Source organism: Hibiscus syriacus, unplaced genomic scaffold, assembly GCF_006381635.1.
Source record: "Hibiscus syriacus cultivar Baekdansim isolate YM2019G1 unplaced genomic scaffold, ASM638163v2 tig00110328_pilon, whole genome shotgun sequence".
In the NCBI taxonomy this organism is placed as follows: Eukaryota; Viridiplantae; Streptophyta; class Magnoliopsida; order Malvales; family Malvaceae; genus Hibiscus; species Hibiscus syriacus.
In genome coordinates, this window is record NW_024062685.1 from 4,009,110 (window position 1) to 4,023,779 (window position 14,670).

The window sequence follows — 14,670 nt, forward strand, 5'->3', positions numbered from 1 at the left end:
TCTTTAATCAAATGTTGAACTTAACTCAACTATTGATGTTTTTAAATTTCACACGTTTCTATTTTTTATTTTTTATTTGTAAAGAAGGTATGATAACATTACAGGAAAAATCATTATATGTTTTTACTTTGATTATTTACGGTGTTAATTTTAATTTCTCAATTAAACTAAAATTAAAATAAATTAATAATGTATAAATAGTATAAACTAAATATAAAAATATACTTAATAAAATCACTCCTATAATCTAATAACTGTACCTATCCTTATTCTCGTGTTATTATATAATTACCAAAAAAAGCACAAATCCTTATTCTCGTGTTATTATATTATTATTGGTTGGCTTGGCTCAGTGAGTCACTCATTGTTTTACCTTCCCTCTTCCTGAAATTGCATTTTCTCTTCCTTTCCGACAATTCGACCCCACATTTTCTCCGCGTTTCTCTCTCTCTCTCTAAATTCCCCCTTTCGATAATTCAAATCCAATGCCAGCTTCCTCTCCTTCAGGTAATCTGTCTCCTTTAACTCTTCAATTCAATTTCACCCCCAAAAAATCCTCTTTTTTCTGCAATTGAAATTTAATCGATTCTTTAATTTTCATTTCAACAGATGGTCGAGGACGAAACAAGCGACGGAAGCGAGACCGAAGGCCCAAACATCTCCAAGAAGAAAACGATGTCGTTCATGAGGATGATGTAGAAGAAGAAGATAACAATAACGATGATATCGACAATCACCGTGATAACAACTCCGGCGAAGATGCCGCTGGAGGATTTGCGGATCCGTCTTCGGCGAGGTCCGGAGACACTGAGGTTTTGGCTGATGTTGGAGTTCGCATCTCGGAGTTCCCCGCCGTGGTGAAGCGGACTGTGAACCGTCCTCACGTTTCCGTAATGGCGATCGTGGCGGCTGAACGAGCGGGTATGGTTGGGGATAACAAAGCCCACCAGCAGGTGACTTTAGCGGTGTTGGAGAATGTTTCTTATGGGCAGTTACAGGCGGTTTCAACTGAAGCTCCCATTGTTGAACCGGATAAGTATGTGATTACACCACCTCCAATAATGGAAGGGCGTGGCGTTGTTAAGAGGTTTGGGAGTAGGGTTCATGTCATGCCAATGCATTCAGGTTCAGTTCCTCGCTTTCTTTTGTATCTATATGCTTTGAATTTTTGCTTGGTTTCGATTCCAAGTCTAATTAGGGTTGAAAGGGCAAAAAGAATAACAATAATCTGTAGATGATTCTCGGGTTTCCAAGGACAACTCCTGGTTTAATTTTCTTGAGGTTTTGATGAAAGATATAGCTAGATTGCGATTGTTTATGTCTATTGCGTAAGTTATATTTAGATGTTTCTATGATGTTTTCTTAAAATTTGAACTTTCCCCCATAGTGCTTGGGCCGTTTGGTTCACGGCATAAGATATTACCGGGGAATGGAATCCTCGTTCCCCGATTGGTTGGCCAATAATTCTATTCTTGATAATCTTTTAATATCAACAGTTGATTTTTTTGTATATTACCGAGAATGTGATTACCGGCGTTTTGGATTAAAATGTCCTTAAATTTTTTTAACCAAAAATATCATTCTTCTGTCGTTGAATAATAAAAATTTTACGAAGGTTATCCAACAAATTTATCTATAAACTATTTTAGATTTACAAAAAAATCTATAATTAAAATTTTATATGAAGTTCAGTCCCTTTCATTAAATCTATTTATCTTTTTAATTTTATAAAAAAAATTATATAAATTTTATGAATTTAAATTTTTTAAAGAAAATATATAAATTAATTATAGTAGAATTCAAATTGTTAAAAAACAAATATATAATAAAGACAATTTGGTAAAATATACATTCCAATAATCTTACATTCCTTTAACCAGACACTGTAATCTTATATTCCTGCTAAACTAATCAAACACAAAATATATCATTCCCAGTAATCCTATTCCCTGGTAATCTTTTATTCCTACTGATAATCTTATATTCCGTGAACCAAATGCACCCTGAGTGTCATGGGAATACTCTCTTCAAACACTGTTGCTATTAGTAGGATTTAAGAGTCTGAAAGTTTTGACTGTTTGTCAAATGCTCTTAGTGAACTTACCCCTTTTATTTTCGTGATATTATATGTTTTATTTGCTAGCTTATATGGTAAGATGCACTGGTGATCTGTTGGGATTGGGATTGGGAACGTGTATTCTTATGTACCTTTCTGTATTTATTAGGGGAACTTTATATTAATTTTTATTTTACTTGATTTTAATTGGACTCTATAAGATCTTTTGGTTGAATTTAGATGAAAAATGCAATCTAAACTAAAGCAGAAGTTAAGCAAATTGCGCTTGGCTTCATTCTATTTACTTGACATGAGTTTCATGTTATTTCTTGCTTAAAGAGTATGAACAAGATATTACACCTCAATTTCATTTTTGTTCAGCATTGACCTTATCTTGCACCCTCTGTTTATATCTGCGCTCATTTTTCTTATTTGTGTATTAATATTTGGTTATGTTTGGGGATTCCCTTGTGAGCAGAGTGGTTTTCACCAGCCACAGTGCATCGACTAGAAAGACAAGTTGTGCCACATTTTTTCTCTGGAAAATCACCTGAAGACATGCCAGAAAAATACATGAACTGTAGAAACCGCATTGTTGCCAAGTATATGGACAATTCAGAGAAGAGAATTACAGTTTCTGATTGCCAGGGGTTGATATATGGAATCAGTGATGAGGATTTAACTCGAATTGTCCGGTTTCTTGATCATTGGGGAATTATTAATTATTGTGCAGCTGCACCATGTCATGAGCCATGGAATGCTGGGTCCTACTTAAGGGAGGAACCAAATGGTGAGGTTCATGTGCCATCAGCTGCGTTAAAGTCTATTGATAGCTTGATCAAATTTGACAAACCAAAATGTAGGCTCAAGGCAGCTGATGTTTATTCATCATTGCCACGTTGTGATGATTTCTATGACTTGGACAGCAGAATACGAGAGTGCATATACGAAAACAATTGCACTTCATGTTCTCAGCCTGTTCCCACATCATATTATCAGTCGCAGAAGGATGTATGTGATTTTTTTCGCCGTTAATCTTTCTTATTTTTATGTTGAGTCTTAATGATCCCCCTTCTTCCCATTGTTCGTCCAAAATTTCTTTCTGCGTGTCTAAATTTTACCTTAAAAATTTAGTTGGTAGAGCACAAGGTTCTTAACCTTGAGGTCGTGGGATCGAGTCCCACGGAGGGCATTTCATAATTCGGAGGTCTCTTACGGAAGCTGCTCTCAACCTAGTGTTGGGGGTAGCCTACTATCTTACCTCTCCTTACCCCATACATATGGGAAAAAGGGACAGCCATTTTTTACAATGACAGTCTTACGCGACCCCCCTAATGAAGTGCTGCCGCATCTTGATAGGAACAAACTTGAGTCCCAGCCTTTTTATGTCTAATTTCCATTAGACTTTCTTCAATATGATTAAAAAAAAATAGTTATTAAAAATCACTTCTAGATGTTCACGGAGAAAACCCCTTAAGGCTTCAATATATCTGCATGTCGACTGCCTAGCTCACATGACTCTCTGAGATCAGGCTCAATTGTTGTCATTTTGTGTTTTCATCTAGCAATATATACTTATTAAAAATCAGTTGCACGTGCGAATATTTTGGGAATATTTTTATTGTAGGTTGCTATAGCTACTGTTTTGTAAATAACTTAGTGATGGCATCTCTAGTGGCAGTTCCATAAAGTTAGAAGAACTGGGATCTATACTTGGATTTTCCAAATCTTTCCTATCTGATTGTATTCATTAACAGAAAGGAAGTATGTACTTTAATCTATCTATACGGAATCAAAGTTGCTGAGAGTATATTTCTTATATGGTGAGAGGGTATTTGGTGCTTTTTTATTTGATATTGGTTGTCAAGAAAGGAACAAAAGTCAATTTCTATCCTCATTTGTAGAAAGAAGTTTTCTTGCTAAAGCTTGCACTTTTAGCAACTATGAACTATTATAGAAAGCAGACTTGGAGGCTTGGCTTGATTTGATTCTATTCAATTCAGTTTGGTTTGGTTTGTTTCCTGAGCATCAATTAACTGTTTCAACTGAGTGGTTTAGGTTTCTTTGGGGTGTATTTTGGATCTAATAACTGATAATGGTGATAAGGGATACTGTAAGACATCCAAATTATGAAAACCAGTCAGATGATATCTTAATAAATACTTGTTTAAAAATATTCAGAAGGTGGAATCATGAGGTGAACATTGCTTTTGTTTCCAGTGCAATAGGGATTAAATTGGATAAGCACTTGTAGTGGAGCCGAGCCACTCTGAAATGTCGCGTTTGTACATGAACAGACTGATGGAAGAATTTGTAAATGTTTCTAAATCTTGGTGTTAATGATAATCATTTGTTTCTATTTTGTCTCATTTACAGGTTGATGCACTGCTGTGCTCTAATTGCTTCCATGATGGGAGATTTGTTTCTGGCCATTCAAGTATACATTTTGTTAGGGTAGATTCAACAAAAGATTACGGGGACCTAGATGGAGATAGTTGGACGGACCAGGAAACATTACTGTTGCTTGAGGCAATGGAAATTTACAATGAGAACTGGAATGAAATAGCAGAGCATGTTGGCACTAAGTCAAAAGCACAATGCATACTTCATTTTCTACGTCTACCAATGGAGGATGGCCTGTTGGAAAATTTGGAAGTTTCAAGCATGCCCAAGTCAACCATTGTTTCAAATGGAGACAGCCAAAGATTGCACTCAAACATGAATGGGAGTCTACCAGGTTTTTTGTTTACTTAGTGTCTCCACCTGCCATGGAAATTAATAAACTAAGATGTTAGGCATGTAAACCTTTAATCTACGTTTTTCCTTCTTTTCAGGGCCCAGCCTTCAAGATGCAGATTCCGAAAGCAAGTTTCCTTTTGCTAATTCTGGGAATCCAGTTATGGCTATGGTACATTACTACTTTATTCAGACACCTCATCACTCTTTAATGCTTTTATTATTCATTTAAGATTTGTAATTGTGAATATATCACTGTGGAGTGTGAGAAGCAATTATTGTTTATTATCTTGCAATGCTCTCAATTTTATGTTCATTAAATCATGACCTTTTCATGTAATTTCTGGTATTGTAGTAACCATATTTGGCACAAAAAAATAGTGAAGTTGGAAACTCTTCTAATATTGGAATTGCCTTTTATTATTTTGGTCAGACAAATTGTGGAATTTCTTTGGTCTCATGTCAAAGACACACTTAAATATTATTTCTTTACTGCAAGAGGCAGTAGGGATCGGAAAAATGTAAATGGATCCAAAAAAAACTTTAGTTTTTGACGGTTGGATTGCTTCTTAAAATTGTAACCAATTAGGCACCTTTGTTTTTGAAAATTTAATTTCAACAATAATGAGATTGTGATGAAAATGCAAGATGGATCTCCCGGTACTGCAAAGATGGATCCAAATTGGGCATTTTTTTTTTGAAAATGGCTTCTTAAAAATGCTAGAGCAAAACTTTCCCCCAGATATTTGTGATGAAATTTTACTCAAAAATTGATCTCGTAGTATAGCTAACCTTTTTTCATACATGAGTCTAACTAGTGGAAAACATTCTAGGTTGCATTTTTGGCGTCTTCTGCTGGACCAAGAGTTGCTGCTGCTTGTGCCCATGCATCCTTGGCAGCATTGGCTGAAGATGAACATAATGAAGGTTCTGGACATGGTAATAGGTTAGTGCATAAACTTGTGATTCCAAAAAAAAATCAATGTTATTATTATGCGGTCCCTGTTTAATTTCACTTTTTTGCACACACCGTGGCTTCTATCTAACTCATGAAGTTTATTTTTGATAAATAGGAGGCCTCATTAAAAAAACCCCTTCATATCCATCAACCACCAAGAGTGGCTCAACAGACATTGGAAGGAGGAAAAGAGTGCCTTAAGATTTTATTTCTTAACCACCAAATACAAGAAGAGTACAGTACAACCAGATCCGTTGACAACTACCTCAGCAACGGGTTGAATTAACTACATAAACACATCAATGACCATACCCTACTCAAAAACTACCTCCTAAAAAACACACGACCAAAACAAAACGTACAGAATTACCAAAAATGTGAACAAACCCAATACAATAAATTCAATGCAACAAATAAAACCCCTCCAATTAGCCTATCCCCGTTTAGCAAACTCATTTACTTCCCAATTAACTGCTCTCAACACATGCCGAACAACAACACCTTTATCAACCACAAACGAGACAACATCTTTAACTATGAACATGAATAACAGGTTGGAGGCAGCAGGATTCTTTATCCAATCCACTGCCACAACACTATCAGATTCCAAAATAAGCCTTCGGTTCTCCGACAAGCCTGACTCCAAAAACAACGTCAACCCTCTCTTCATTGTCATCAATTCCGCCATAATAGGAGGGCCAGAACCAACACTTTCTGAAAACGAACCCAACACCACCCCTTTCTCATCTCTAACCTGCCGATGCCACCCTTCAACCACAATATGTTCATAGCGCCATCCACATTAGTTTATCAAAGCCTAGGGGAGGCAGAGACCAACTCACTACCTTTGAAGGATTCTTTACAGAACTCGAAACACGATAAACTATTGTAAGATCTCCCACTAGGCTATCGAAAGAAACCAACACTTTTGGAAATTTTGAGGTAAACCATATTGCTACTCTATACCTCGTGAGAAAAGATAGCATAGCAACGTCCATTTTCCCTTTGTTAAAAACGATCTTGTTCCTCATTTTCCAAATCGACCACAAAACGGTTCCTAAGATGAACCCCCATATGCTTGATCGAGGCACAAATCAAACCAAACGGAAATCAAATCTGCAAGACAGTCTTGAATTGCAAAAGATACCTCCAAAAGTCACAAAAAACTTACCCATAATCCCTATGATACTTTACACCAGACAAATAGATGAGACATTGTTTCCTAAACCATCCCGCAAAGCCGACACGATGTGTCTTCAATCCCTTGCACCCCACGTTTCATTAACTCCACTTTGACTGCCACCTTCTTATGCAACACCTGCCAGACAAAGGATTCGACTCGAGGAGGAGCCACACCGGACCACCCGTCTTTCCCACAAAAAACTCTCGTCCGAGTTATGAAGAAGGATTTTAAGGCAAGATTTCATGGAAAAGCGACCATCACCTTCTCCTGACCAAACAAGACTATCGTCAATCAACAGAGAAGGATTGAAATTATACAACAGTGATATGAGTTCATTCCATTGCATCATCTCCCAGTCGACAAGATTTATTCTCATAGAAATATCCCAAAATCAGCCTGACGAATTTGATTTCCTGAAATCGGCAACCTTCCCCTCCTTATTATTCGATAGAGTGAACAATCTAGGAAACCTTTCTTTTAATGGAACTCCATCCTGCCAGGCATCATGCCAGAACATAATGGAATCCCCATTTCCCACCTTCATTCTGAAGTTACTCCGAAAATGGATCCCAAAATCATAATCCGAACAACAATTCTTAACAACTCCTTTTCATATCCAAGATGCTTTGTATGACGTCGCGTTTCCTATCCCCATAGAGTTCGGATCTATTTTGTTGTTGCAACAAATGATCCTTTTTCACTAGGAGTTTTTCTCGTTGGCAAATTTTCACGTCCACTTCCCTAGTAACGCTCTGTTTATAATCTCTAAATTTGGAACCCCTAGCCCTCCCAAAGCCTTAGGCTTGCAAACGGTAGACCAGTTTACCCAATGAATTATGCTTTTTGCAACCGACTCCCCCCATAGAAAATTTGCCATAATTGAATTAAGCCTCCTCAATACTGAGCTCGACATTCTAAAATTTGACATGAAATAAATCGGTAGAGAGCAAAGAACAAACTTTATCATCACAACTCTGCCAACAATAGACAGAAAAGTTGCCTTCCACCCAACCAATTTCTTGTAGAACTTCTGAATAATTGGGTCCTATAATGATACTGAATTCTTCTTCCCCCCAAGAGGTAACCCCAAATACTCTGCTGGTAAAGAGCCCATTGTGCACCCTATAATATCAGCCCACTCGCTAATGACCTCTTCGTTTACATTGATTCCAAATAACCTGCTCTTGGATAAATTAATTTGTAAACCAGGCATCATCTCAAAGATCAGAAGCACCATTCTCTCATTCTTCAACTCCCCGAATGAAGAATTACAAAAAATTAATAAGTCATTTGCAAATTGGAGGTGAGAGAGCTCAAAGGAATTACCCTGACTTCTAATCTCAAATCGTCTAAACAAGCCTAACCTCATAATTCACCGACCAAGTTGAAAAGGAGAGGAGAAAGAGAGTATCCCTGACACAGACCCCTCGCAATCATGAAATCTTCCGAAGGAGAACCATTAACTAAGACTGAGATTGAAGTCATAGACAGGCACACTTTCATCCAAGATCTCCACCTTTGTCCAAACCCTTCAACAATAAATTCCAATCAATTGAATCGTACGCTCTTTTGAAGTCCACCTTAAACACTATTCCTTCTAGACCTTTCCTTCAACAATCAATCCCCTCGTTTGCAATAAACAAGCAATTCAAAATGTGCCTTCCCGGAATGAAAGCAAATTGGGAAGGGCCAACAACCACATCCATACATTGTCGTAATCTCCTAGATAACACCTTTGACAAGATCTTATAAAGCCCTCCCACTAGGCTTATCGGTCTATAATCCTCAACACTTTCCGAATTCGTCTTTTTCGGCATAAGGGTAATGAAGGAGTGATTCACCCCTTTGTCCCATTCCCCCCCCCCACACACAGAAGTCACTGAAGAACCTCCAAACACCTATATTTGAGCATTTCATTGCTTTGATGGGATTGGACTAACGTAATGTTCTTTTATCAAAACTTTGCATGTTAATTTGCTAATTATTATCCATTTTGAACTGTGAAGGATTAAAACGAAGAGTGTTCATGGTGGAGAAGGTGGTTTTCATAGGTCCATTCATCAAAAAGGTAGGCCATAAATTTAACGTATACTAATTTCACTATAGTTTTAGTTCCTTTTATTCTACCATATTAGTGTTATGCATTTTAAATTATTTTTCTGTAAAAAAATTGAGAGAACTCAGCAACACAAGGTTCATTTGGTCAAAATGAGGCTGAGGTTCATCCACTATCTGCTGAAAAAGTTAAAGGTGCTGCCAAAGCTGGCTTAGCAGCTGCAGCTATGAAGGCAAAACTTTTTGCAGATCACGAGGAACGAGAAATTCAAAGGTTATCAGCTAATATCATAAATCATCAGGTATTTTTCGTTACTTTTTTCCCATGTATCTGCTTTTTCAGCCATATATTCCTGGTAATAACTCAGCAAGTATTGGACTTATACTGTTGCATTAACTTGTATACCTTTGTTATTTAATATAGAAAATGGAAGAAGAAAAAAGCCAAATGTGCTCGCATTTGCTTTTGAAACTGTAAACTCTTTCTTAGAGGTGTCTTAAATTCTAAGGATTCATTGAGATGTTCTATACCTGTCGAGATCTGTTTCTAGGCTACGTGTTTTATATTGTTCTTTACCTTCAATCTTCTATGGACGCAGCTTCTAAGTTGAAGTTTTATTGTTTGGTTCTTGACTTGATTCACGTATCTGTTACACCCATGGATATTGCTTATGTTACTGGCTTATTGTGAATTCATTTTCCTTAAACGACTTGTGTCCAACACCTATATCTGATGCATATTCAAACATGGATATGGGAGTATGTCGAATGATCCTCCAAACATAGAGAAAAACTTGGAATATAAAATTTAGCATATCCATGTCGAACACATACCCCTGATCCGGGAAGCATTGGATACTGGAGCTCTGAGTACCTAGCTGGGACTTTTATAAATCTTGTGAAATGCGTGTTTTCGTTTATGCTTCCTTCAAATTTTCGTACTCAGAAATTCCGCTTTGTTCTATTTTGTCTTCCCTTTCATCTGTATTATAGATTGTAGATAAAATTGTTTTCAATCTGTATCTCAGTTGAAGAGATTAGAGCTGAAGCTGAAGCAGTTTGCGGAAGTCGAAACGTTACTCATGAAAGAATGTGAACAAGTGGAGAAAACGAGGCAAAGGTTTGCTGTGGAGAGGGCTCGCTTTATATCGGCTCGGTTTGGACCTGCTGGAGTCACTTCACAAATGTGTCTACCTGGGATTTCTTCTCCCATGGTTAATAACATCAGCAACAACAGGCAACAGGTAATGTCAGCCTCACCTTCCCCACCGAGCATTGCTGGATTTGCCAACAACCAACCAGTGCATCCCCAGATTCCATTCATTCAACACCAACCAATGTTTCCGATGGGTCCAAGGATGCCCCTTACAGCCATGCAAGCATCCACGTCAGCTCCTCCAAATGTCATGTTCAACTCCCCAGGGAATGCACAACCCACTCTTAACAATCCACTAGTGAGGTCGGTTTCAGGGACTGGGTCCGGTCTAGGTTGAATGAAAAGCCTGAAATAAATTTTGGATTTTTTTGGTTCAATTCCCTCTGTGTTGTTTATTTTCTGCACTTAGAAGACGGCCAGTAGCCTGGACGGTGTAATCATCTTCAGCTTGGAAGTATCGAAGTAACCTGAAGCGATTTAGGGTTTGAAACATCATACAATTAATGTAGTTTTCTGGTTTAATTATGAACTCAAGACTAATTGCCAAAAATTAATTTTGTGGAAATGAAGTATTTGAAAATTTTAGAATCTTCTAATGTGAATGAAAAATAATGTGTGTTTCTCTCTTGCTACTCTACTCTTCCTGTAAAGTTTGTCTTTCATACACCGGGATTTTGGTGGTTAAATTTTTAAAATGTTGATTATTAATATTTTTAAATAATTAAACTTTAAAAAATATATTTAAAATTTATATGAATGAAGTTTTTTAAAATATATGTTTTTCTATATTTTTATTGACAAAAAATTTTAAACAATAAGAAGCTTTTTTTTTAAACAAAATAATAATAAGTTAAAGTTGTAAAACAGGGCTTGATAGCAAGAATTTGAGACCAGCGAAAATTGACAATATGTATGCCTTAATTTCCACCTGAAAAAACGAAAGTTATCCAAAAGAAAATTTTAAGAGGCTACCTTATAGCTTATTTTTCTTGCAGAACATATATATATTTTTTCTCCGAAATTATACTTTTTTCACCTTATATTCCCAGTAATCTTTGGGGTGGGACACTGGAAGGGCTTTTGTCATGTTTAACAAATGTAGCATTCACAACATATTCCTACCTACACAGATCAAGATTTGAGTCCTTCAATCCTACCCACATTGGCCCCGGATGATGTGATGCCTTGATTAGAATACTTCATTAACCTCTTAAGATCTTAGTTAGCAAGCACAAATGGCACCAAATAATTACAAGCAGTAATCTCTGCAACAAAAAAATTAAGTTTCGTATTGAGAAACATTCCAGATTTCCATGCTCAGACTGGCCCTTACTTCAATACCATGGAGCAAACTTATTATGTATCATCTTTTTCGTCATTTTGTGTGTGTGGGTGTGCTAGCTATACAACCACAAGTTGCTAAAAGGAAATCCAAGGTCCAAGTCCATCACTATGGCTCCACTACAAAAGTATAATAAGACAACCAGTTTCTGGCATTGGGTTGCTTCTTAATCATAAGCTAACTCGCTTAAACATGATCTTCCTTCAACATAATTTAAACTTGTAAGTTAATCATAAGCATAAGCATGTGTAAGTTAGGAAACGCAATCAAATGAAGAGTCACATCTTACCGTTACCATGTTGTGATACAAACTACGTGAACAGTACTAGCAGCAATCAATGCGACCACTTCTGCCAATATTACTACCAAAAGGAAAACAATAAGATCAAATCAAGTTAAGCTCTTTAAGAAATGACATGTAACAGAGAACTGAGTGAACCATAAAATGCGTCCAAACAAAGTTATAGTTATTAAAACAGATCCTATTCGTTTACCAATTTATAGCTTTATCAGATTGTTATTAAAAAAAGAAAAAGCTTAACCAGATTTATAGAAAACATATTATGGTTTTTCCCATAAAAAAAATTAGTGTCGATGAAGGTAATGTTGGCGTAAGCCACAAAGAAATTTGATCTCCATTTTTGGATTGTGACGTAATGAGTCATGATTTTTCAATGTCCCTCCGTTAGGACCTAGAGTCAGTCTTCCATGCTATTAAACTTTGTCGCGTAAAATTCGTTGCCTAGATCAATACATTAAAAATCTCCTTCCAATTTCCATAATGCCAATAATTCGGATACAAGTATCTTATACGCCACTGTTTTGCCAATAATCTTGAAGGTTTGTCTCCATGGTATTCTGATTTGCTCCTTCAACTCCGCAGAGATATTAACCGTTAGGACCTCATCCTCTTCATCCTCACTCTTCTCTCGAGTCTTCATCATCCTCCTCCACCCTTCTTGAACGTTGGAACATGCCAAAGAAGGGAAAGGAATTTTCCAGCGTATCCCTCCATGATTTAGTTGTTTTATCTTGGTTACTCTCTTCTTCCAGGCGTCTTGTAACACCCTAGACAGTACGACACACAGTCGACCGATGTAGGATGCCACACGTAACCACTGAAGTGGCTAACCAACTTCAAACTTACTATCTTGTACTTTAAAACGACTCTTTACATCTGAGAACCCTCAAAATATATAGATACCTATATACTGACTCTTAAGTAACTTTACAACTCAATAAAACTGAATTCATGAATATACATGTACTACAACAAAACTGTTCTTTAGCGGCATTTTGAGAGTAAACGCCACTAACTTTAAACATATAGTGGCGTTTACATTTCAAACGGCACCAAATGGTAACTTTAGCAGCATTTCTTTACAAACGCCGCAATAGGTTCATCTATAGTGGCAGTTTTTCAATAAGCGCCGCAACAGATTAGTACTTTAGCGGCGTTTTTATACAAACGCCGCAGTAGGGTTCACCTATAGTGACGTTTTTTTCAATAAACACCGCAAAAAATTAGAACTTTAGTGGCGTTTTTATACAAACGCAGTAATAGGATTCACCTATAGTGGCATTTTTTCAATAAACGCCGCAACATATTAGGACTTTAGCGGCATTTCTATACAAACAACTAAAGACTCATACTTTAGTGGCATTTTTATACAAACGCCGCAATATATCAGTACTTTAGTAGCGTTTGTATTTACAAACGCCGCAAGTTTACAATTTCTATATCCCACACCCCTTTAACCCTTTTTCATTTTTTCCCCTTCACCTATTTTTATATTCTCATCGTTTACATCTTCTTCTTTTGATTTCGTCCAACTTCGTAGCGAAATTGTTAGTATCCGGCGACAAGCTTTCCCTTTCTTCTCCGACATCGAAGTGTAATTTCCCCCTTTTGTTGTTATGATGTGATTACGGTATTCTGTTATTTTTTTTTGTAACCTAGATTTTACATTTATAGGTTCTTTTGATCATAATGAAGAATGAAATTTGGTGCTGAATTTTATAAGCAATTAATTTTCTCCACTCGCGCTGACTCAAACATAGAGAGAATCAAAGCTTGGCCGCCTATTTATTCTTCTTAATATTACGCTTTCAAAAGCTTCAAACTTGCTTTGTTTTCCAAGCTTGATTCTGGGTTCTAGGGTTTGTATTACCCTACTTATTCTGAGTTTTGTGTGATTTTATTTTATTATTAATTTTCAATCATATGAGTTTTGTTTTAGATTGAGCAAATCTCATGTATATAGTTTTCTTCATATTGTTCTAAATTGCTGGCAACTGTCTCAGGATTCTTTGTGCTCCATTAAAAATTAGGATATGAACTTTTAGAAACTATTTTCATGTATATAGCGACGTTTTTAACGGCGTTTTCAAATAAAATGACACTAAATTTATACATATTGCGGCGTTTATATCCAAAACGCCACTAAATGGTAACAATAATAGTGTTTTTAGTGGCGCTTACTTGACAAACGCCGCTACAGATAAGTACTTTAGTGGCGTTTGTTTAAAAATGCCACCACAAAATAGTTCTTTAGTGGCGTTTTTAGACAAATGCCGCAATATGGTACATATATCGTGGCGGTTTTAGACTATCGCCGCAACAAATTGGTACTTTAGTGGCGTTTGTTTACACAAAGGCGCTACAGAATTGTACTTTAGTGACGTTTTTCAGAAAACGCCGTAATAAGTTTCATATATAGTGGCGTTTTTAGACAAACGCCGCAACATACTTGTACTTACTGGCTTTTTTAGGAAACGCCGCTATAAATTGATAAATGGTGGCGTTTGTGTCTACAAAAGCTGCAATGTTTTATAAAATCAATATCGTCCGAAACCCTTTCCCCTTTCCATCTGTTCCCACGATCCCCTTTTCTTATTTCCATCTCCGCCAGACATACCCAAATACCCAAGAAGTTGTTGCTGCTCGTCACCGCTCGAAGCCGTCAAGGCGTCCAACATCACGCCATCAACGCTCGACTCTCTGCCATCGTTAGTGCTCTTACTTACGATAAATTCCTATCTTTTTCTAAACCCTAATTTCATTCTTTCGATTTGTTATTTAGGAAATATGATAAACCAAAACTACTTCATATGCATTCGATATTATAATAACAGAATCATTAAACATAAAAAGAAAACAACTAAGAGGTGTAAGTAATTTGAG

General features: G+C 36.7%; 1 protein-coding gene across 2 annotated transcripts; it reads left to right on the forward strand.

The window, feature by feature from the left end:
- Positions 1-340: 340 nt before the first annotated feature.
- LOC120118501 (SWI/SNF complex subunit SWI3C-like) lies at positions 341-10,492 on the forward strand. 2 transcript variants are annotated; one of them, XM_039138531.1, is made up of 9 exons: positions 341-507; positions 610-1,125; positions 2,535-3,067; positions 4,433-4,793; positions 4,891-4,964; positions 5,626-5,738; positions 8,940-9,001; positions 9,118-9,290; positions 10,017-10,492. In XM_039138531.1, the coding sequence occupies exons 1-9, from the start codon at positions 486-488 to the stop codon at positions 10,479-10,481; spliced, it is 2,319 nt and encodes a 772-aa protein (XP_038994462.1). In that variant the 5' UTR covers positions 341-485; the 3' UTR covers positions 10,482-10,492. The 2 variants fall into 2 exon arrangements, with proteins under 2 accessions (XP_038994462.1, XP_038994461.1); XM_039138530.1 differs by having other exon boundaries at positions 342-507; positions 9,109-9,290.
- The last annotated feature ends 4,178 nt before the right edge of the window (positions 10,493-14,670 follow it).